The sequence below is a fragment of the Pseudonaja textilis genome, chromosome 3 (genome assembly GCF_049901715.1).
Source record: "Pseudonaja textilis isolate UNSWEBS1 chromosome 3, rPseTex1.2, whole genome shotgun sequence".
Lineage (NCBI taxonomy): Eukaryota > Metazoa > Chordata > Lepidosauria > Squamata > Elapidae > Pseudonaja > Pseudonaja textilis.
The window spans coordinates 52,245,078-52,268,846 of NC_141992.1; the positions used below are offsets into that span (position 1 = coordinate 52,245,078).

Sequence of the window (23,769 nt, forward strand, 5' to 3'; positions counted from 1 at the left end):
AGCATTGGATTGTACTCTCAGTGACTTTATGTGATGAAGTGATAGAAATCTATAAGAATGAAACTTTTATGAATTATTAAGTGTGAAAGCAGTCCAAATTTATTTAAAACGTTTTTATACTGTTCATCATGCCAAATTTGAGAGGAAGGTACAATATAAGATACTAAAATAGGAAAGAGAGTCAATAAAACTTAGCAGACTACAATAAACCCTTCAGGTACTAGCAGAATTTCCAATGGAAATAATTCACAGGACAATATGTCTCTTCATTGTGGAGAGCATACACCAATTGATTAAAGGATTGAAATAGGAAAAAAAATAAGTATTTAGACATTAAGTAATAAGCTACTGGAAGCAATGTCAATGATTCTTATGTAAATGACATGCCTAAGTTTTACAGGAAGAATTTAAGAATGGGAAATAATTGTTTTCCTATGCGTGGAAAAAAAATAGAATTGTACATTTGTGCTACTAGAGACCTTAGCAAGACAATGACATTCATGCAAGCTCAATCGTTTACAATTAGATCTCCCCGTTTTTGGGGTGGGACACAAGAATATAATAAAATTAAATACGCGTCCCTCAACCCCTGTCAGGCAACACAAACAGCCCTTTTTAATATGAAAGGGAAGAAAGGCATCTTCCCATCCACCAAGCTGTGCTCGCAAGGATTACTTTGATTTTGCAAACAGCGTCGTAAATGTGCCCGCATCCCTTCAAACTTAATATCCATTTACTCGCATGAAAGGAAAGAAAACAAGGCCCTTCCCTCCCCCACCCCCACCCCTCCCCCACCTTACTGCATTGGCCAAGCTCTGCGCTCCCTCCCCCCACAGCACTAAAATGCTTCGGACCGACGTTCCCTTCGCAGACCCCTTACTTACATCCTTAGCCGCCGCAGCCGAGCGAGCGAGCGAGCGAGGCGCGTCCTGCCTTCCTCCGGAGAGCAAAAAAAGACGCCGGGCGCCTGGGCCGTCCGCCCCTTCGGAGGGAGGCGGAGCCGGCGGCAAGGGGAGCCCCGCCCCTCAGCGGCTTCAGCCTAGGAGCCGAAGCGCGCGCAAGAGGCGAGCCCGCCCGCCCGCCCGCCGTCGCCTCGGGGCGCCTCCCTCTTCTTTTGCCGACTTTGACAGGAGTTCCGACGGGGCTTTTTTTTTCGCCGCAGGTCCGCGGAGGAGGGAGCAGCCGCTCGCGCCGCCAACTCCAGCCGGGGCTCCCCTCGCCCGGATAACTCCCCCGCCCACGCGCCAGAGAGGCAAGGAAGCCGAGCTCGACCCGGCGGCGACCAGCTCTCCACGGAGCATGTCGGAATCCAGAGCCCAGAGCGCGGCGGCGGACAAGGAGTCCTCCAACCTGGTGGTAGGGCTCCTTTCGCTGGCCCTTTTCTCCCGCCTCTTGGCCTTTCTTTCTGTCTCTGACTGTCCCTCAACTTTCTGACGCCCTTTCCTAATTCTCCCTCTCCCCCCTCCCCGCCCTCCCCACCCTTGGCTTTCCCTCCTGGCTGACCTGAAATCCCTGCCCATGTTTCTCTCCCACCCCCTTGCCTCTTTTTTTTTTTTTTTTTGCTTTCCTTGCCAGGCCCAGCTGTTTGGGGGGCTACGGTGGGGTCGCCTGGAGGAGCCCCTGGGATTCATTAAGGTGCTGGAGTGGGTAAGTTTGCTCTTTTCGGTGTGCAACTTTTCTGCTTTTGCCTTCTCCCCCCACCCCCCCCCCCACCCCAACCTGGTCCCCAACCTGGAAGGGAAGGATGACAATGCGCTAAAACTGTTGCCTTGGTGAAGTTTCATCAAGGAAAGGGGCCACACGAGGCTGGGAAATTGGACCTGGGTTGTGTGCAGGAGCCGGTGGAGGTGGAGGGGAGTGCCTCCTCGGGCAGTCCATCTATGTGCAAAGGAGTCTGGATTTGTGGACTTGGGGTATGTATGGGAACAGTGGCGAGCTGCGCTCACATTTCACTCAGGCGGGTTTAACCTTTTTGGAGCTCTGATTCTGCACATACCACGCCTTAACTTGTCCCTGAGCTCACAAATTCTCTCTCTTCTCAGCCTTCCCAAGAGGAGATTAGAAGCTCTAGGTTTATTTAGTCCACAGCACAGACCCAGTGCCAGGAGGCTCCACTCCAACGCTGTATTTTTGTGTGTCTCTTTCCAAGGGAGAGGAGCATTTCAATTTCAATTTGATCCCTAGGGACATTTTCAGATTTCTACCCATTTTAATGCAAAAGTTAGGGGATGGGAGAGAGAGAAACAGAATAAGCCTTAAAGGACCCAAATCGACTTTCTGTTTCTTAAAAAGAAAAAAAAAGAAAACCCACTTCCTTTTTTTTTTTTTTTACAAAATTCTGTTTTATGTTATAAACATCCGTATATAGCACTGTTATTGAATAACATGCTGTACCACCATTTTTTTTCTATCTTTAGACAATAGTGGTATTACTTAAACATGAAGAATACATTTTGTCAAAATCATGTAGTTAATGATTCCAACACAAAGGGTGTCCAATACAGGTTCAGACTCTGAAAAGAACCAGGGAGGAACTGAGTGATAAGGGGGGAAAAACCTGAACTAACAGCATTCTGTCTAAGTGTGCAGCAGATTTGGATGAGTTTAAACTTCTATGAAAACACATCTCACGTACTTTAAAGATAATGCAAGTGGGTCCCCTGGTAAATGGCAAGGACTTGTCTTTGCATGATGCATGGCTTGAGGACAGCAATATGAATTGCTATATGAAGATTCTGGTTGTGGCAATTTTGTGCATTGAGTGACTGCTTAAAGCACTGGATCATGAGAATAATGTTGCTCTAAAGTCTTATGACGAATGGCACAAGTAGCCTTCCATTATACTTCAAGACATTAGGTTATGCAATATAAGTAGTAGTTTGTGTCATCTTTTATTGTTTTAAATATGTGCATAGGGTTCTTTCACAGTCTGCAATTGACCCTTCATATTTTTTTATTATGCTGTGTAATTGCCTGACAAGGTCTTAAGCATTTTCACTTCTCTTTACAATTTTAGCATTGTGATAAGACATTATATCAATCATGTCAAGAAGCTTCCCTTTTAGAATGTAGGCTAAAATTAGCATGGTTAAAAAAGCAAGAAAGTTCTAATGACAAAGCTCCTTAGTAAAAGTCATAGTCACTGTATCTTGAAAGGATTCTTTTGTCCTGCCAGATCTATCCATTTCATTCAATGATAATGTCTTAGCTTGGGAAGTGTTAACTACTGAAGAGCCCAAACCAGATTTTTCATGTTTTCTTGCCTTGAGTACACAGAGATATTTTTCATGACATGTGGCTACACACACAGCCTGCAGTGGTACGGATAGTATTTTCTGAATACAGAATTTTCTATATATCCGTGGTAGTCAACCTGGTCCCTACCGCCCACTAGTGGGCATTCCAGCTTTCATGGTGGGCGGTAGGGGTTTTGTCCCCTACTTTATAAATCACCATTACTGTGGAACCGGTGGGCGATTAGAGAAAACTTTACTACTAACAGAGATACAAAAGTGGGCGGTAGGTATAAAAAGGTTGACTAACCCTGCTATATATGTAGAAGCTTTTTTTCAATTATATGTTTCACATCTAGCAAAATACTTGAGAACCATGCTAGTTCTTTTTTTTTCTATACAGATAGAAAATATAGAGTTGGCTCTAAATTCATAGAAGTCAGCACTTAAACAGTTGCTTTGGGATAAGTCAGTCCTGCTCAGAGTTTGAGCCTGATTCTTCCCCTGATGCAAAAGTAGGGTTGAGAACCCTAGTGCTGTCATCAGCTGTTATGCAAAACCTGGAATTGCAAATAGTAATGACAGATTTCATGGAGTACTGGAGCTCATGAAAGGAAAGTCAGTATTGGCTGCCAGTAAACATGTCTGGATAAAGTTTATTAAATCAAGACACAGGTGGTCCTTCACTTACAACAGTTCATTTAGTGACCATTCAAAGTTACAACGGAAAAGTGACTTATGACCATTTGTCACACTCATGACCATTGATGCTGCATCCCCATCGTCATGTGGTCAACATCCAGACACTTGGCAATTGATTTGTATTTATGATGGTTAAAGTGTCCTGGGGGGGTCATGTGATCACATTTTGCAATCTCCTCCAAGCAAAACCAGTGGGGAAGCCAGATTCACTTACTAACTGGGTTACTAACTTAACAACTGCAGTGATTCACTTAACAACTGTGGCAAGAAAGGTCATAAAGTGGGGCAAAACCCACTTAACAAATGTCTCATTTAGCAACAGAAATTTTGGGCTCAATTGTGGTTGTAAATCAAGGACTACCTGTACCTGCTTTATTAGGATAGGGGGGAAAATGAGAGTCTGACAGATACAGTCGCCTTTTTCTGAGCTGTTTATATTATAATTTTGTTGCAACTGTTACTTTTAGTTCCATCTAAATGCTACACATCATGACAAAACCTTTCTTTTACTCCTTTCTTTTACCCTCTTTCTTGTATCACTCACATTTCTCTGCACTTACATAGACACAACTAATTCTGAAGTTCTTCAGTCATAGTGGTATTTAAGCAGCACATCTGCTAGCTTTCATCGGTTTTCCTAGCTGAGCTTATGGAAACCCATAGGGAGTACAGTGCAGCCTTCATTATAATAGCTGAATAGTTGGATTTTGGTTGGTCCTGTTTTGGCTGGATGTTAGTCTCAGGCTCAGCCAAGGGGGTCTTTCAAACCAGGGACCAGTGTCTGATTTAGGCTCTTTTGTTGTTGCTTTGTTGTTCAAAGTTGAACCCAGCCAGGATGTCTTACCAGGTCTTGCATGGCCCATATTGCTATATATGCATATGTGTAAGCGAGTTGAGGCTAATGGTAAATGTAACAGTTTTTTGTTCAACTGGCAAATCCTTTTTTTCCCCCTCATTCATTTTTATCTGACCTACCACAGTGCTTGAAGAATCCTCTTGATTTAGCTTTTCTTGATATCTAGTGCATTGTTATATATGGCCCAAATCTAAACTGACCATTTTCATTAGCTGTATCCTCTTGTATTCTCTAACCTATGCAAAGGGAGATAAGCTTGGCAGTGCTGATGTGATCATAAGCGAAGTTTATACGTAGCAAGAGCAGACTAAAATTTAATTTTGGTCTCTTCCAACACTAGCATCTGCTTTTATACAGTATGCCTATTAGTCTTGACTTTCTACAGCTTTTGCTGAGTTTTGCCTATTACAAACGTAATGCATATCTCTGAATGGAATGGTGTGTTTAAAATGAATAAATCTATCAGCTTCAAGTGCATTCTTACACTGTGGATTTCACTTTTTGGGCGGGGATTGATTTTATGTAGCTTCAGGCAATTTATATTGAAACAAAATATTTTTGATATATGTGGCATAATTGTTGTTTGTCCCATATTTATGGGCAGACTTTAGTCAAACCATTTAGCTTTCTATTGAAGTTGATGGAATTATTTCAGTTACTTTTCTGACAGATGCTTTTTTAAAAGCTATTGGTTATATCTAAGGATTCTAATACTGCTTACTATCCTGCAAAAAAGCAAGACATACATTGTTCTTTTTTTAAATTTGATGCTTTTTTTCTTATAGAAATTGAGTATAAACCTAGTTATTTTTTTCTGCAGTGTTGGCTTCCCACAAGCTATTTCTTTTCTTTCTTTCAAGATTTTTTAAATCTATCCAAGAAAATATGCAGTTTTTTAAAAATTGATCAGGCGTGTGTATTGCTTGCAAATTGTTTCTTCAGTGGTTGATGTGCATTGATGATTGATGTGGTTTTATTAAAAACACTGGGCCATTATAAACCTTGGTAGTATGCAATCTGTACGGTCTTGGGATTGTTCACAGGGGTTGGTAAAGCTCAATATGTTGCCTTTTTCCTATTGCTTGTTTACAGATTTAATTCTAAACTCCTCTCCCCTTTCTCTTCAGCTCTTTGCCATTTTTGCCTTTGGAGCCTGTGGTTCTTTCAGTGCAGAAACAGGGGCTACTGTGAAATGCACCAAGCCTCCCAAGGAGACAACTGCTATTACTGTGCAGTTTGGATATCCTTTCAGGTAAATGAAAAGCTGACAGAGTGCAGATATGGAAGGTATAATGTGAAACTCAACACTGTTGGTAATAGCCTTTAGTAAAGGGGAAATGGTTACTTTATATTTCTTAGAGTTCTTCTTATGAAGATGTCCTTAAATCTTTTTCAGTGACAAGTAATTTTTTAACTAGAATCGCTCAATATCACAGGCTATTTTTCAAACTATTCCTCTAGAGTTGCTTTAAATCTCTTAACTACTGATTTAAAATAAATTGCATTAAGCAGTGGAAGAATTGTAGCATTATTACAGCAACATCCAGACACTGCTTTGCATAATATGACATTCAGAAATCTCACTTAAGTATGTTAGCTTGGATGTGCTAAAAAAATTTTTTTGTTCCTTTTGGGTTTGTTTTTTTAATGCCTCCAATTGCTCAGATCACTTTGAGAATTCTTTTAGTTTTCAAAGTGATTCATCATGCAGCATAGAGTATTACTACTCAATGCCTTGATTGCACAGAGCAGATTTTATAAGACTCTGAATCCCTTTTCTTTTTTCCAGTTGTTCAGAGATTTTAAGACTGTTCGTGCAGGAAAATATAATTCATCCAAGAAACTAGTGTATGCATGCCACAAGAGAAACCACTTCTGACCCACTGTGCGGACACAGTGCTATTGGATCTTTGATATTTGAAAAAAAGATTCAATGACTTATATAGTATAAATAAGCTACATGCCATATATTGGAATATTCCCACGTGAGAAAATTCTTGTTACATAACACTTAACAGTGAATTAGAAAATGCATTGACCTGCAGGAAGAGGAGCTACTGTGATTTTCAGAAAACTTTGTAGGTGAAGAGGTTAACCCAAATGTATTATTTTCTGGGCCATTATATCTAGAAGTATACCATCCATTATTTTGTTTGGGGATATATCTGTTCCATTCTGACAGCTGGAAACGAAGCCTCTTTTCTCCCAAGACATCAGAATCTCCAGTAGGAGTTTATTCTCAGTACAGAACTATTAAGACAAGCATTACCACCAGCTTATATCACTGCATCTATTTAAAAAGGGCTCATGTCTGAAATATCTTGGTTAGAGACAACCAAATGAGGTGAGAATTCTGTTTCCAGCTGGGTACCTTGCTTCCAGATTGGCATTATCTCCAAGATTGGCAGGTGGAGGTCCCAGCTGCCTTGCATTTGTATTTCAGCATGTTGATATGAGTAGTTTGATTCCTTTCCGCCACACCCCCGCTGTGGTTTCAATTATATTAAATTGTATTTCAAATGATATGAGGGGGAGAGTTGGATAAAAATAATATCATCTAAAACTTTGAGAGCACCACTTCCCGAGGGCAATTTTCATTGAGGAGTTTAGCAGTTGTCAATTGAATTTATGCACTTTATGCACATGGCTGTACTCTGTGAATTAACATTGGCGGATCATAGTGTAGCAAAATTGTATCATCTGAATTAAATTAAAATAATGATTATGGTACAACATTGCTGAATTGTTGTTTCCCTTTCTTCTTTCCTCTCACTTCCAGATGAGTGTTGCTATAGCAGGTTACTAGCTGTGTAGGAAACTGCTGTGTAGGAAACTGCTGTGTAGCCAGAAATACAATAAAGCATTCTGAAAACTCTGATTTTGCTTTGAGAGGAAAAGGAATATTTTTGCTACAAACTTAAAAGCAGCAGCTGATCTGATACAGCTGTCATTTATTGAGAGTCATATAAACCAGTAAAAAAAAAATCAGCAGTTCTGGTTCTGGTTTGAAGGGCTTCGGCGACAGACAGAAATCCGCGATCGTGTGCGGTTTCTGTCTGGGCTCACCGCTGGAGCGCCCCGAGCCAGCTGGTTTCGGGGCTAAGCCACCCCATAGAGGTGGTGAAGAGGGGAGAGACCGCCAGCAGGGTTGAGGAGAGCCGCATCTCTCCTCATCAGCTGGCCATTACTCCCTTTCTCAAAGGCATTTGTAGCGATGGTCAGAAATGGCCACCACAAAGGAGAACTCAACCGGAAAAGAATGTGCAGGAGGAAGATAAGAAGTGAAAGTTTTGGCTGACCGGGTTAAATTGTAAAAGCAACAACTAATGTACCCTGGAATTTAAACTTACAAAAAATAACATCGCTCCCAAAGAAGAGTCAGAAGCAGTGAAGGAAAATGAAAAGGGAAAGGTTTGGCTTTTTTTTTCTTCTCTCTCCTTCCCTATACTGACAACTAAGAGACTTAAATAAGAAATCGGAAAAATCCACGTTGACATCAATTGGCAATTAAGCTGAAAATAAAACAAAATGCCAAAGGGATAATAAAGATTTCTGGACATTAAAAATTTTCTTTTTCATAAGCAGGAAGGGAGAAAAAAAGAATAAGGGCAGGATCTGGAAGAGGGAGGAGACTGCCTGGAATTAAAAAGAATCTACAGTAAAACTTCAACAAGACTTCTAAAAGATACATTTTAACTGAAACTTTGCAACTAAATAGTAACCCCAGGAAGAGAAAGTGAAAAAAAAAAGAGCAAAAAAGAAACAGCTTGCGTGTATTTGGATTATTTCGTGATCATTGGATTCTTGGTTATTATATTTGAATGACTAAAATCAATCGGGCAGTTGTTTAAAAATTTATACAATGGCACCACTTCTGGATGAATTAAAAATGGAACTTAAAAAGTACAAAGAAGATACACAAGAAGGGAAGGGTTCTTTTGGCTTCATTTTTCAATTCTTAGAAATGGAGATTTGGAACTATGAGAAACAATAAGAAAAGACTGCAAAACAAGAAGACTGGGACAAAGAAGAAGCCATCTTTAATGAACAAGCAATTTTATGTGGGGAAGAAAAAGGAAAGTGGGGAAAAGAGAATGGAAAATTTAAGACTTAAAAAAACAACCAAAGAAAAGAAAAATAATTCGAAAAATAAGTATAATACTGGAAAGCAACAGAAAAGGGGAATACAGAAGAGAGAAACAGAGGTAGAGAGACAAGGGGGTAAAAGGGGGACAGAGAAGAAGAGAGGGAAGAAGGAAAGGAAAAGAAGTTACAAAGGACTGGAGCAAGATATAGAGAAACAGGACCTATTTAGGGATAATGGGTGAAAGTCTAACTGAAAAAAGGATTCTGTAAAGGTACATAAGATTGTATTGTTATGTTAGTAATAGAAATAACTTTAGAAAATTGGAAACAACATATGATTAAAATGAGGGATAAAATAGTGTAATTTAGTGAAATGTTTGTGAATAAAATAAGTGAAATAAAATAAATGAGAAAATTGAATTAGGAAGGAACGGGAACATTTTAATTAGTTAATGTTTTATAAAATATAAGTAAAGGGGGGGAATTAACTATGGAAAGTTTATAATTGTTCCCATAGAAGTATGATATTTAATTGAAAACTAATGTTAAAGATGTTAAGACTTTAATGAATATTAATATTGATAGAATTGAATTGGAATGGAGTGTTTTAATTATATACATTTATAATTTTTTTCTTTTTTTAAGAATACAGTGTGTATTTTAAGAATGTACCAAGCAGAATCCGAATGGAAGTTATGTATTATATTGAATGTTACAACTTTAGGGAAAAGATATAAAGGCGTCATACTCCAATCAGTAACTACAGGGGAAATTTTGTTTAATGAGAAAAGGTAATAGATAATTGAAATAGGACAGACAAAAAATATAAATACAATGATTTGAATTGAGATGAGATAATTAAAATAAAATTGAGAAAATTAAAAGAGGGGAGAAGCTATGCAGAAAATGTAAAATAGTAATAAGATATGGAATAGAACATAAAAATGAGCATGAACCTGAATATGTGTCTGTACGAAGAAATCTAACCCGGGATTACGCTACTTTCAAAAAAGATGTTTTATTTGTATTCTTTTTCCTCTTTGTGAAAACTCAAATATATACAAAAAAAAATATATCAGCAGTTCTTTATCTAAATCTTAGTGATCTAAGATTTGGTGGCCTTGGTGATCAGTGCGATTACTAAAAACAAGAGGCAGCATTGGATTATACATAATATCCTAAATTTCTTTTTGGTATGCCAGATCAGATAGAAGGTTATATTTTTGTGGAGCACAAATCAGCACAACAAAAACTTTCTCCATTACGTGGAGATGCCACCATAAGGCTTTTGGATAAGCAGAAACAAGATCTAAGTTGGAATAAAATCAATGCATGAAAGATCTAACATGGTTATATCTGTGTGCATCTTTCCCTCCCTGACAACATCTGATAGCTATAAATAGAGGCATGTCTGTGAAGTATTTTAAAATGCCTTTGACAAGAAGGGGAACAAATTGGAAGGGTTGTTGTGGGACTGGCAGTGACAGTTCAAAACAAAATATAGTATCTTAATGAATTGTATATGGGTTGAAAAACATTTTAGGTGGAATAGATTCCTCCCTCCCCATCCTTCGAGGCCTTTCTGTCTCTTGAATTCAGAATTATGTTAGGCATGGTTGCCAAGGATATAAACCTCTTCTCTCATAGTTGTATTTTCATTGCAGGAAATTCTGTATATGCACTGTCAATTGTTAAACTAGCATTACAATAAACCCATAAATTATGGTTTGCAACAGGGAAATCTCAAATAAATTCTTTTCCTTTACATTTTTTCCAAGATGCATGTTCAATATGAGTCACACTAAAAATAATATGGAAATAGAATAAGGCGGTCTGTGATGTGATACATGGCTGTGTTGTAAGCAAGGAGAGCTTGCAAGTACAGAAAGTTATAAAGGTGCACTGAGAAACTAGATTTAGCTGTATTTTTTCCTAACTCATACCTTTATAAAAATATTTTTACACATATGTTTTCATAACATTGCTTAATCCAAAAGGGTTTCTCCGCATATAAATTGAAAATTTTAAAGTATCATCTCTTTAACCCGTTAATTCTGATAAGCTTTTCCAAAGAAGGTTTAGCTACTTTTTAAATTCACATTTATTAAAATTGGTATAGGGTCTGAGAGAATCTGCCAAAGTATTTTATTAGTGTTTGTTATTGGCAAGAAAATTTATCAAGATTTATCATAAAGACATAAATGGATGTACACTAAACAGGACTGGATAGGTCACGAGGCAGTCTCATAAAATCTTGAGCCAAACTGTGCTGTTCAGGTGTTTGTTTCAGACAACTGTTTTTAAAAAATTGCTGCTTGGCACTTTTCATTTTTGTCTCGAAGAAAACTGTTTAAAACCTGCAAAATACATTTTAACGAAGATGGGAATGAGGCAAATATATATGGTATTTCCTCCATACAGTTTTCTAGATGTTAGAGATACCCTGTAGCCTAATTCTTCTGTACTAAGTACTCAAATTACATTTAAGCTATTTCACTTGCTTTCGCTTTCAATTTGACCAGGTTGTATAAAATCCCATTTGATATGCCAGATTGTATCGAAGGATCAACTTCTAAAAGAATGCTGCATCTCATGGGAGACTTTTCTGCACCAGCTGAATTCTTCGTGACCTTGGGGGTTTTTACTTTTCTATATACTATGGCAGCTCTTGCAGTATATCTACGATTTCACTCCCTCTATAAGGAAAATAAGAAGCTACCTTTTGCGGTAAGATCTCAAGTTTGGTTTTCAAGTTCTTTAGATTTCAAGTCCTACATCACAGAACCAATTCTATACAAACACAGTTCATTTAGAGCAGGGGTGTCCAACCTTTCACCTTCCCTGGGCCACATTAGAAGATGAAAATTTGGTTTGGGCCACACATAAAATAAAATAACAGTAACGGTACCTGATCATCCCAAAAAACCATAGAAAACATAGTTAACATATTAAATTTATTTGGAAATGAAGTTAGTGAGATGTTTTTATTATTTATTATTAATTATTTATTAAAAATTATTTTTTATCACGTTTTTTTATCACAGTTTTTTTTATCACAGTTTTTTTTATCACAGTTTATATTCCGGCCAAATTTTGCGGGGAGAAAGCTCACCCGCCTCACGCCTACCTCTCCTCCTGCAAATGGCCTGGCTGGATGAGGCAGGACTGGAAGGCAGAAGCAGCGACAGCAGCGCGGCGGGGCAGAAGCCTTCCCCGCTACCGCTGCTGCTTCTGCCCCACCACCGCCCTGCCCCCCGCTGCCCCTCCCGCCGCTTCTGCCCCCACTGCCGCCGCTGCTTCTTCCCGCCGCCGCTTCTTCCCCCGCCGCTTCTGCCCGCCGCCGCTTCTTCCCCGCCACTGCTTCTGCCGCCGCTTCTTCCTCCGCCGCTTCTTCCCCCGGGGCAGTGGCAGCGGGGCAGAAGCAGCAGCGGTGGCGGGGAAGAAGCGCAGCGGGGCAGAAGCGGCAGCGGTGGCGGGGGAAGAAGTGGAAGCGGGGCAGAAGCGGCGGCGGTGGCGGGGAAGAAGTGGCGGGGCAGAAGCAGCGGCGGGGCAGAAGCGGCGCGGGGGCAGAAGCAGCAGCGGTGGCGGGGAAGAAGCGGTGGCGGGGGAAGAAGCGGCGGCGGTGCCGGCGGCGGCAACAGCAGGAGGTGGCGCTCTGACGACACCCGCCTTTTCTCTTGCTGCTTGCTCGCCTCGCCCCGCCTCGCGTCTGCCTCTCCTCCTCCTCCTCGCTGGCTCTGGCACGAAGGTTGGGGTGGGCACTGGGCCGCATTACGAGGCGACCTGGGCCGCATGCGGCCCGTGGGCCGCGGGTTGGACAAGCCTAATTTAGAGCAAGCTCCATTAAAAAAATGATCATTTCTGAATATGAAACCTGAGAAAAAGGGTACAGTGCTCCACTATGTATGTTTACAGGTAGTCCTTGTTTAACCAGGGTTCGAATGAACATTGGCCTCATTGCAAAACATCACACACACACACATATACATGGTCACATAATTGCAATCTGGTTGATTGGCAACCTGTTCACATTTACCAGAGGTGGTATTCAGCAGGTTCTCACTGGTTCTGGAGAACCGGTAGCGGAAATTTTGAGTAGTTTGGAGATCCAGCAAATACCACCTCTGAGTGGAGATTTTACAGTATCCTTCCCCTGCCACACCCACCAAGCCACGCCCACAGAACACGTAGTAAGAAAATTTGAATACCACCACTGACATTTACGTTCACAGTTGCCAAGTGCTACTCAATAATGTATTCAACATTTGCAATCTTCAATGGGGAAGATAGCAGGAAAAGTTTCAAGCTGCTACCACCTGCTAAAACTCCCTCTCCCTTCTGGGGTTTGTTGAAAGAGCCTGCTTGCATGGAGCTGAAATCCTTCATGCCTGCTTGCGTGGAGCTGAAATCCTTTAGCAGGGAGCTCTTTCACCCAACCCCAAAGACAAGAGGGGAGCCAAAATCCAAGCAGGATTTTCAGCTACTGACTGGAGAGGAAGCACGGTAAGGCAAGGGGTATAGGTGCCTCAGGAAGGTAGGGAAAAGGGCCTAGGAGGCTTGGTGCAGGTTGCATATGAATATCTTTCTGCTCAGAGGCTGAAATTTCAAGTGAAGATACATTTGCGCAGAGCCTACAATGGATCTCCTAGAGTCTTTCCCAGTCCCAAGGTACCCTAGGCTCCTTAACTAGGACTTTATCCACTTAACAACCATAAGATTGCTTAATTGCCACAACTGAGTGTGCCAAAATGGTTGAATGAAGCAGTTGTTTTATTTATTTGTTAAATTATTTGCTGCCTGTCTTGCCATGGGGCTACTCAAGGTGGCTTACAATAATAAAAAGGGAGAAAAGGAATGGGTGCAGACAGAATAAAAGTGAAATAATAGAACAATGAAATAAACCAGGGGTCTCCAACCTTGGCAACTTTAAGCCTGGTGACTTCAACTCCAAGAATTCTGGGAGTTAAGTCAACAGGCTTAAAGTTGCCAAGATTGGAGACCCCTGAAATAAACAATGACAAAGGAAAACAACAAGAATAAAACATTAATCTGATAACCAGAAAGGTGAATGGGAAAACAGAGAGCAAGGTGGAGGGGGATGTGGAGCCTGCCATCAATCCAGCAGTCCCTTCCAGTGTGGAACTCGTTCATTCAGTCCCCAGAGAAAAACCAGGTCTTTAGATCATGGGATGACTTGCTTAAACAACAACTTCACTAAATGTTTGAGATTTCAGTCCCCATTGTGGTTGTTAAGGGAGGACTACTTGCATCCAATTTGGAAGTCCTATCTTCTTTGTTTTGCATTTTTGTTGACCTTGGAGTACTAGCACAAGAAGAATCAATCTATGCAACAGTATTATCATCTGATTCATGTGATGTGGTTAGTTTGGATTTGCTTATCCGTGATTTGTTGAATAAGTCACAGTTGGTTTATAAACCAGTAATGGTTGAGGCAGAAGCAAACAAACTATAATATGACTAGGTGCAGCATGTATACCTTACTATGCAGTGGAGTGATTATTAGCTGACAAACAGTGTGAAATAACAAGCATGCCTGATTAAAATAAATGGTCTGCCCCATTTGGCCATGAGTATTTTGGATGAAAGGATGTAGCAGAATAGAGCTACTGTCATGGAGTATATTAACCGTGACTCTTTCTCTCTCTCTTTCCCCCTTCATTCAGGACTTCTGTGTGTCTGTCTCATTTACCTTCTTTTGGCTGGTGGCATTTTCAGCTTGGGGCAAAGGTCTATCAGATGTGAAAGGAGCTACACGGCCTTCCAGCCTTATTGCAGCCATGTCAGTATGTCAATTCAAAAATGCAGTGTGCAATGCTGGGGCCACTCCTTCTATGGGTTTGGCCAACATCTCTGTGGTAAGAGTTGCTTGGAAGTAATATAATGATTGGGAGGGCGAGCATGTAGAGTACAGCTGTACTATAGTACCATTCCATTTCTTTTACTAAATCAAAGCCATTCCGAAAACCAACAGGGCTAGTCTTTTAAGTCTTCTGCAGTAACTCTGAAATTATGTCATGAAAGAGGCTGAGCAAACACATCATTTTTGCAAACAGAAACTTCCGTTTAAGTTTGCTCAACAAGCAGCTGGTAATCAAGAGAAAGGCAAATCATGGTGATTAAAGAAGAACGAAGAACAGCATAAGTATACAAATACAAGAAGTATATCTAAAATATTACAGTTTAAAACATGATTGTTTAACATTTAAAAGGAAATATTGAAAAACAGCAGTGGGTTTAAAATAAAAGTCAGGCAATATAAATTATTTGTAGAACGTTAGCCATCAATACAAACATGCCTAATAAAAACAACAGCAAAAATGTTACTTGGAAGAGGTACATTTCTGAATATATATATATTCCTTGGGAAGGATTTAAAATACACTACTACACACACACACCCCAAAGTAGGAGGAAAAGAGAGGACTTTATCTGCTTATTGTAAGATTCACATAGAAAGATACCAGAGGTGGTATTCAGCAGGTTCTGACCAGTTCTGGAGAACCTGTAGTGGATATTTTGAGTAGTTCAGAGAACCAGCAAATACCACCTCTGACTGGAGATTTTACAGTATCCTTCCACTGCCATGCCCACCAAGCCACGGCCACAGAACTGGTAGTAAAAAAAAATTGAATCCCACCACTGAAAGATACCCTGACTCCAAACTGGGTGGGGTTTATGTTCTACTGAATACAATCATTATTATTGAAATTCACATATAAGGAATATTAGCCCTTCCTCTCATTTCATTATTTTCTGCTTAGGTTACAGTATTACTGATTTGATTGTTCAGTGGATAAAGAACAGACAAATAGAATATCCAGTCAAGGCAGCATAATTTCATAACGGACAGACCGATTTCAAAATTATGTTCGTCTGTGACTTTGGATCTCACAAAAATAAGTATGAGAAAGTATTTCTACTGTGCATGAACATGTGTAAAACAGTGGAAGATGGTTGTTTTTCTGTTCTTTAATTATTGTGAAAATCTGAACAAGGGGGCATTAAAAAGTACTCAACTGACTTTATATAAGTGCTCAGCCTTCACCAATAACTGCTTTGTATTAACTATACACCTCTCATTTTCTTCCTCAGCTGTTTGGTTTTGTCAACTTTATACTCTGGGCTGGAAATTGCTGGTTTGTTTTTAAAGAAACCCCTTGGCATGCACAGACCAGCAACAAGGAAAGTTCTGCTGAACAAGGGGCTGTTGATAAGCAATAAGGAAACCCCACCCCCCCACTGAAGCCGCCTTCTCCTCACCTTCCCCAAATCAAGAACATGCAGTCCCTTTGCTCGTCCCATGCAGGAAATATGTCTTCTCTGCCATTTTTGCTACGGTTTAGCAGTCATATTGGCTTCCCTTTGTGACTGAAATGGGAGGCCTTTCTCCAGCTGCAATCATTGGTCTTCTTGTGGTTGTAGATACACAGACTGTCCATAGTTACAACAAAGCTCTTCTTTATTTGGATATTTTATAAGCATATGCTACTGTACATTTTCACATTAGTCACCTATCTCAGGATGTATGGCAATATGTCTTTACCAATGACTTTTATCATTTTTTAAAAATAAAGCCAGTAGAGTTGAATAAGAACCTAGAGAAAACCAAATAATTAAAACCACAAAACTTGGGACATCTAAGTGCCTTAGACAGAAAATAGTCTACTTTGTAGCTATAATAGATGTAGAAATAGTAACATGCCACTTGGCTGAGCAGCAAAATAAAATAAAAAAAAGTTTTTTTTACCTTTAATACATTTAAAGGCAGGAAGCAGGGTGTTACATTTCTCATTTTGTATTACAGAGTATACATATTCTAAACATATTTTTGCTTCAAATAAGTACAATTGATTGCAACTTAAGATACTGTTTGCACACAGGTGTCTTTATCAGCCTTGCATGGCTAATATGGAAAAGGTTTTTTTTAAAAAAAAAAACCAAATTGAAATAAGAGAAAGTCCTCATTGATCATTTTGAGCCACAAAGTGTAATCCTTGCCAATGTGAGCTGGTTTTGCTAACCCTAGATTGCACACAAATGTTGACCATCCAGAAGTAGCTTTAGTGGAATACTTCTAGCATTCTAGAATTTGATATCTGTTTCAAAATCTCCTTGAAATTTTTATTTTAAAATATTTCACAATATGAACTTCTTTGAATATGCAGACCAATTCACCTGAATTTAAGACAGCCCAAAAGTTGGCTGAGAAACATGCACAGATTGGATTGTTTTATATAACTTACGATATTGTTCAGAATCTTTGTGTCTAGTAACTTAGCAATGGCCTTTAAATCCTCTGTAATGGAAATAGTTAATTCTTCATTTTTTGAATTGATTATCAGTTGCTAATGTATACTTGTTCATGTATCTCGAATTTAACTCCCATTTGGCTGCAATTAGCAACATCATTTGATGGTGACATGAGCCACCCTAATCACCCAGGTTGCTATGGGAATTCTTAAGGAAGCTTTTAGCAACTCTGGGTGTCTCTTAGGTAGAGGACAAGACTGCCAGAAATTAAGTGTAGTATAATAAATCTAGCTTTTCCTTTCCTCCATCTTTTTAATTAGAAACAACTTGCTCTTGAGAATATCAGCTATTCTCAAGCTATTTCCACCCCTCAATCCTTAAATCTCTGTTTCAAATAGACCTAAACTTAAATGGGGGGAGTGGATAGCTTTTAGGAAGGTGAGGGGTGCCAGAGAATGGAAGGATGGTTATTTTCTCTGTTGAATTCAATCTATTACATCAGACCTTGTTTGGTCTTGGACTTTCTCTTATTTCCACATCTTCTTTTATCAGCAAAGGGAGAAGAAATCTTAATATTACTAATACTGGTGCTTTGTTAGGTATGGGACCTTCATATTAAGCAGGTGTCCTTTGTATTTTTTGTAAACTTCCTTTTCTTCCTGAATTTTTATTACTGGTACTTCTTTACCACAGTGATAGTTTTTAGGAAATCCTGTGGCATTTTGGCATTGAAACTATGTAGTCTCCTACTGGTCCTGCAGTGTCCTTTTTTTTTTTTGAAGAAGAAGAAAAAGGTTACTATAAACCAAAAAGAAAACTGTTTGACTAGATTAGAATAGCTTTCTCTGGTAGTCCATCATGTGTGCAACAAATTAGTCCATACCTAGCTTTTAGCTAATAGTGTGTTTTTAGATAATCATTCATTTCAAGGAGTTCTATTTTTTTTCTGAAACACTGAACCTACAAGTGTAGTTAGATATGTGTGTCTTTCATCTTGTTTATATCTTTGATTCATTCTTCTGAATCTTACAGATTACTTGCTACCTTTGCAAAGATTTGTCCAAGATCCTCAATTAATAAAAATTAATGTCACAGTACTAAGTGTTATTGTTTGCTACCAATTGAAGATCTGACATTTGTGCAAATATTGAATAATATTTTGTAAATTGTTGCTGTAAACAGAAACAAGTATCTGGTGCATGCTGTCCCCTTGGCAGTAAACATTCTTTAAAAAGTATACGATAGTTGCATGCCATTGGTCATGCAAATTCTGCAAGCCACTTCCTGACTTAAAATATGCTTGCTTCTGTATTTGAAATAAATACAGTTGTGTTACATTTGCCATTTCTTCTATAGCCAACATAGAAGAGAGCTGTATAACAGCTGACCAGGCAGCAGGTGCAGATAAACACTGAATCCAAAGCCATCCTAGATGACTGACTCACTGTCCTGAGGCTGTATCTTGGGCATGACATATGCTAGAAAGAATGGAGGGCCACTGCTTTTGCTGCCTTTGGGTTTTTGAAAACTGAAGCATAGCATTTCTTATAAATTCAGTGTAGCAAATGGTGATTAATGATGTGTAACTAAGATGCTCATGTTGTCTATCTTCTCTGTCCTGGGAAAATAAACATTTCTATTGAAAGTGGAGCAACCAATAGGTCATTACTGAATTCTGGGCATCTATTCTTACCAATTCTGCTTACTTTTTCAGGCATTTTACTCTTCTAGTGACAGGATATTGCATATTTTTACTCTCCTAGTGATTGTTAGTATTGTTCTAATAAAATATTTGGAGAGTTCACTTTGAAGGACTATAGCCTTTATGTACACTTATAGTTTTGCTTTGATCAATGTCCTATCTAGTTCCTAAGTATAATTGCCTTAATGACAATGTTACTGAACTGTCTATTTTCCAGAGATTGACTGTTTTAGAACTTTTGTATTTGGTGTAGCGTATGACAAGTTTTACATATATTCACATACACAAACTTGTCAGTACATGGTGTCTTCTAACTTTTGAACATATAATATATGATGGACAAACAACAAAAAATGGTTTTGTCAAAAATTTGCAAGTGATTTTGTAGCCAGACTATTGCTTATGTTATATATTTTCTTTGTTATGTTGTGGTTACAAAGTAGAAAGGATGAAAAAGATTCCCAATGTGATCTGAATTCGCTGTGTGCATTTAGTGTGATTGGTTGAGATGCCTAACTGAATAGTAATTATTCTATGTAGAATGCATGCATGCACCATAAATAGACAAATACCTGTAAAGCATATAGTCGAAATTTTGGCATAATGCCAAAATATTCAAGAATACTTTTTAGGTTGCTCAGTCTCTGACCATCAATCTTCTAAATAATTTGTTTCATTTTTACCTATTTTAAATAGAACAATGTATTTCTAATGTGCAACTAAAAATATACCCTTTTTATGGCAACCGAGTCAAAAAATTGCTGCCTTCTAAATGATAATCTTTAAAATATTAGAAGAGTGCCATCAAATTTTTGTTGTATTTTTCTCTCCAAATTAAGCATATTTCACCATGTCCAGAACATTTGAGGAATTTAAAACATGGATGTTTGTTTTATTTGAAAAACAGAACTATTTATTCCAACATAGATGGATAAAAATGACAAATCTAGTCTAAATATCTGACTGACCTGTGGCAGGTATAATAATAATAAACCACTGATTGAATAGGCTAGCAGTTGATTGCAGTCTGTCCTTTTGTCTCTAGTTTATAATGAAGCCTTTTCTTGCTCTCTTCTTTACCACTACTCACTGTATTAATCTAATCTAAAGCATATATAAGGCATTGAAAAAGGAACAGTATTGAGATATATGTGGGAGGCGATTCCATTCTGATGTTAAATGTTTTGTGAGGAAATAGAGAGAAAGAGAAGGCCATCCATGGAATTTCATGAGTGTTGGGGGATTTGAACTTTCATTCTGCAAGATACCTCAATGATTTGTAACAAAATAAAATAACATAAAATATTGGAAAGCAAAAAAGTGTATTGATTTTTTTAAAACATAGACATAAATCCCTTTTTACCTTGTTGAAAACAGTATGGAAAAGGGGGGATAGGAATGTGGAGAGTTGGAGATTAATAACCCCAAACATATTCAGGTAAGTGAAGAAAAGTTCTATTTTGCATTTTTTTAAACAACTTTTATTTATTTTAAATTGAAATATGCATAGATGCTGTTGAAGATGCCACTTTCCATTATTTGTAACAAAGCATGTCATGCATATGGTCAGACTGGCTACCATATGATGCGTTATCTACTTCCTGCTATTTTCATGGAAGCCTGAAAAACTTCCCCACCCAGACTGATTCTGATTTGGTGAAGTCAAGATGTCAGGGGAAACAACTGTTGGATTAACTGAGGACACAAAAGCCACTGCTGGCATTGTGATGAGACAGGTGTTCTGATACTTACCGTATTAAGTCAGTTCTAGTCCCATTTAAGAGCCAAGACTAAGACTGCATTGACGTCACAGTCCACTCAGTTGCATTCATAATTGAACTGGATCTTAAGTTTGGTCTCCCTGATCAAATGTCCATATTCAGTTTGGTAAACTATATTGCTTCAGAATAACTCACACAAAAAACAACTGGTCAGCTAACTGAATCAGCTAATCATTATGAAGTGAAGATCTCTATGCATGCTGTAACGGCATGCTATAAAGCCTACCAAATTAATGGGGAAAAAATCCACTGTCATTCCAAGTTCTCCACAATAGCAACTCTTGTCTTTCAAATCAACTTGGTCCAGTTATCAATAAGAATTGCCCAATGCATTTGGGTTTTTGCTTTTTATCATTGCATACTAATGAAAAATAACTATGTTGATAAAATTAAGAAGTGCTCTCTTTAGTAAAAGAAAAATTTAGAAATACACAGAACATATCAGATACAATACGACCATGTAATCTATATTAATAATAACTCAAAGCACATTATAGAGTTTGTACAATGGGGCTATTTTTTCCACCAAGTTTTAGGTTGCTAGAATTTTCTTGTTAAGGTATAGTATAAAGCGAACTTTACAAAGATATGCGCAAAATACTGAGAACATTTAGGTTTCTCAAATTTTTTTCATTTTGGCAGACCATATGCTTTACCTTCACATGGTATTTAAAATATTGGGAGTGTATCTTCATATCTGGAGAGTACTGGGTTGGGGAGCAAAGGATTCAGTATCTTAGCTGAGTCACATTCAGTCACAGTAAGCAGGAGGGGGAAGAGGAGAGGCAAATTACAATGCACTGATTTCCCATAACATTCCTTGTTCTGTGTATTTCAAGCACCTAGACACAAGAGGGCCCTCCAATGCAGGGAGCTCCCCTGACTTCTACCCTGAAAAACAGCTAAATGCTAGATCCTCGGCCATCAGAAACCAGGAATTAGAACTGTCATGTTTTTCCTAATTAACCCTAAACAATTTATTCTGAATGTAGTTTTGGTTGTAATTTATGACACTTCTTTAATGTTGCAAAAAGGTAGGAAAGCTGTATTTTTGTAGAATAGATGTGCAAAACTATTGTTTTACAAAGGCAGATACAAGAGAGATTTTGAAAAAAATATTTGAACTCTATACTTTTCTTCATGACCGGTTTACTGTCTTAATTATCCAGAAATATATGCCTATTGTCCAACTAGAAAACTCGCTAGTTGTCCTGAATTTTTAACATAATTAACTGGATTTATGTTATTTTAATTAGGTTGTGTTATTTCTAATATTTATTAAAGAAATGTAGAGTCATGACAACTAACAAAATGAAATAATAATATATATATATAGAAGCAGGCCAAAAGCAGCAGTGTTAAATCTTTGAATACATCATCCAGAATTGTTCACTAAAATCATTGCAAAAGCAGCAAGGAAGCAGGCAAACACACTTCCAGGGATGCTACTCCAGAAAAGCTATCCATCATTTAACAGCAGTAGATCAGAAAGCTCCAAGAAGTCAATCCTAGTTCCTGGGTCAGTTTATATGTATATGGCAAGTGGGAAAGTTGATTGTAAAAGAGCTTGGATCCCAGTTTAAACTCAACTCCTCCTATCCATGTAGTTTATTACCCACAATGTGCAAGTAGTTGAGCATTGCTTTTTTTCCTGGATTTTTATAAAAACTTTCCAATATAGTTCATAGCCCTAGGATTTCCTGGGTGATTTATCATCCAAATAGCAACAATACTCAGCCAAGTTTGATCTTTTTTTTCTAAGGCCATTCGAGTTGGCCTTTAAAGATCAAACCTATTGATTTGAATTTAACCTTATAACAAATGGGTAAAATCTGTAAGAAGTGAGAAATTAAAAAGAAGAAAAATACCTCAGGTCACACCTGATTCCTGTGATTACATGAACTTGTCCGTGTCATTTTGGGGGGAACAGTACAAAATAATTTGCCATAATCTTCCAGGATATTTTCCTATTTAGTCTACAGCGCTCTCATCCCTGGTGTTCCACATTCAGACAGCAATAGGGTCCAACCCTGCTTGACTTTTGAGTCCTGGATGTTTGCAAACTACTGCCACCTACTGAAATAAAGTCAAAGTCATACTGGGTGACACTGCAGTTAACTCCAGTTAAAGTCTGGCACTAGGAGGTTTCCAAAGCGTTCTCCAAAGAGAATGTATTTCAGAGGGTAAATGTGAATATTCTAATCAGGAACTCTCTCAGCTACCCTCCAAAGTTCTGGGGAGCCTGCTGAGGTCATTAGGCATTATAGGTGAAACTCGAAAAATTAGAATATCGTGCAAAAGTTCATTTATTTCAGTAATGCAACTTAAAAGGTGAACCTAATATATGAGATAGACTCATTACATGCAAAACAAGATAGTTCAAGCCGTGATGTGTCCTAATTGAGATGATTATGGCTTACAGCTCATGAAAACCCCAAATCCACAATCTCAGAAAATTAGAATATTGTGAAAAGGCTCAAAGTGTCCCACTCTAATCAGCTAATTAAGCCATAACACCTGCAATGGGTTCCTGAGCCTTTAAATGGTCTCTCTGTCTGGTTCAGTAGGATTCACAATCATGGGAAAGACTGCTAACTTGACAGTTGTGCAGAAAACCATCACTGACACCCTCCATAAGGAGGGAAAGCCTCAAAAGGTAATTGCAAAAGAAATTTGGATGTTCCCAAAGTGCTGTATCAAAGCACATGAATAGAAAGTTATATGGAAGAGAAAAGCGTGGAAGAAAAAGGTGCACAAGCAGCAAGGATGGCTGCCGGCAGGAGAGGATTGTCAGGAAAAGGCCATTCAAAAGTGTTGGGGACTTTCACAAGGAGTGGACTGAGGCTGGAGTTAGTGCATCAAGAGCCACCACACACAGACAGATCCTGGACATGGGCTTCAAATGTCATATTCCTCTTGTCAAGCCACTGAACAACAAACAACATCAGAAGCATCTTACCTGGGCTACAGAAAAAGAGAACTGGTCTGTTGCTCAGTGGCCCAAAGTCCTCTTTTCTGATGAGAGCAACTTTTGCATCTCATTTGGAAACCGAGGACCCAGAGTCTGGAGGAAGAATGGAGAGGCACACACTGCAAGATGCTTAAAGTCCAGTGCGATGTTTCCACAGTTTGTGTTGA

The 23,769-nt window shown here is 38.8% G+C and overlaps 2 protein-coding genes and 1 long non-coding RNA gene across 4 annotated transcripts in view; 2 read left to right on the top strand and 1 right to left on the bottom strand.

Annotated features, from left to right (window-relative positions):
- The window catches only part of PSMA5 (proteasome 20S subunit alpha 5), a 30,627-nt gene extending 29,205 nt beyond the window's left edge, over nucleotides 1-1,422 (bottom strand). The window contains exon 1 of the mRNA XM_087929695.1: nucleotides 885-1,422. The gene's annotated coding sequence lies outside the window, so the exon portion shown is untranslated. The remainder of the gene's footprint in view (nucleotides 1-884) is intronic.
- Nucleotides 1,094-20,170, top strand: SYPL2 (synaptophysin like 2). 2 transcript variants are annotated; one of them, XM_026718196.2, is made up of 6 exons: nucleotides 1,226-1,356; nucleotides 1,576-1,647; nucleotides 5,919-6,043; nucleotides 11,400-11,604; nucleotides 14,562-14,753; nucleotides 15,991-20,170. In XM_026718196.2, the coding sequence occupies exons 1-6, from the start codon at nucleotides 1,300-1,302 to the stop codon at nucleotides 16,117-16,119; spliced, it is 780 nt and encodes a 259-aa protein (XP_026573981.1). In that variant the 5' UTR covers nucleotides 1,226-1,299; the 3' UTR covers nucleotides 16,120-20,170. The 2 variants fall into 2 exon arrangements, with proteins under 2 accessions (XP_026573982.1, XP_026573981.1); XM_026718197.2 differs by lacking the exon at nucleotides 1,576-1,647 and having other exon boundaries at nucleotides 1,094-1,356.
- Nucleotides 11,704-11,978, top strand: LOC148126117 (uncharacterized). The gene is made up of 3 exons (XR_015742840.1): nucleotides 11,704-11,775; nucleotides 11,856-11,906; nucleotides 11,952-11,978. It is a non-coding gene; the product is annotated as an uncharacterized LOC148126117 (long non-coding RNA).
- Nucleotides 20,171-23,769: the final 3,599 nt, after the last annotated feature.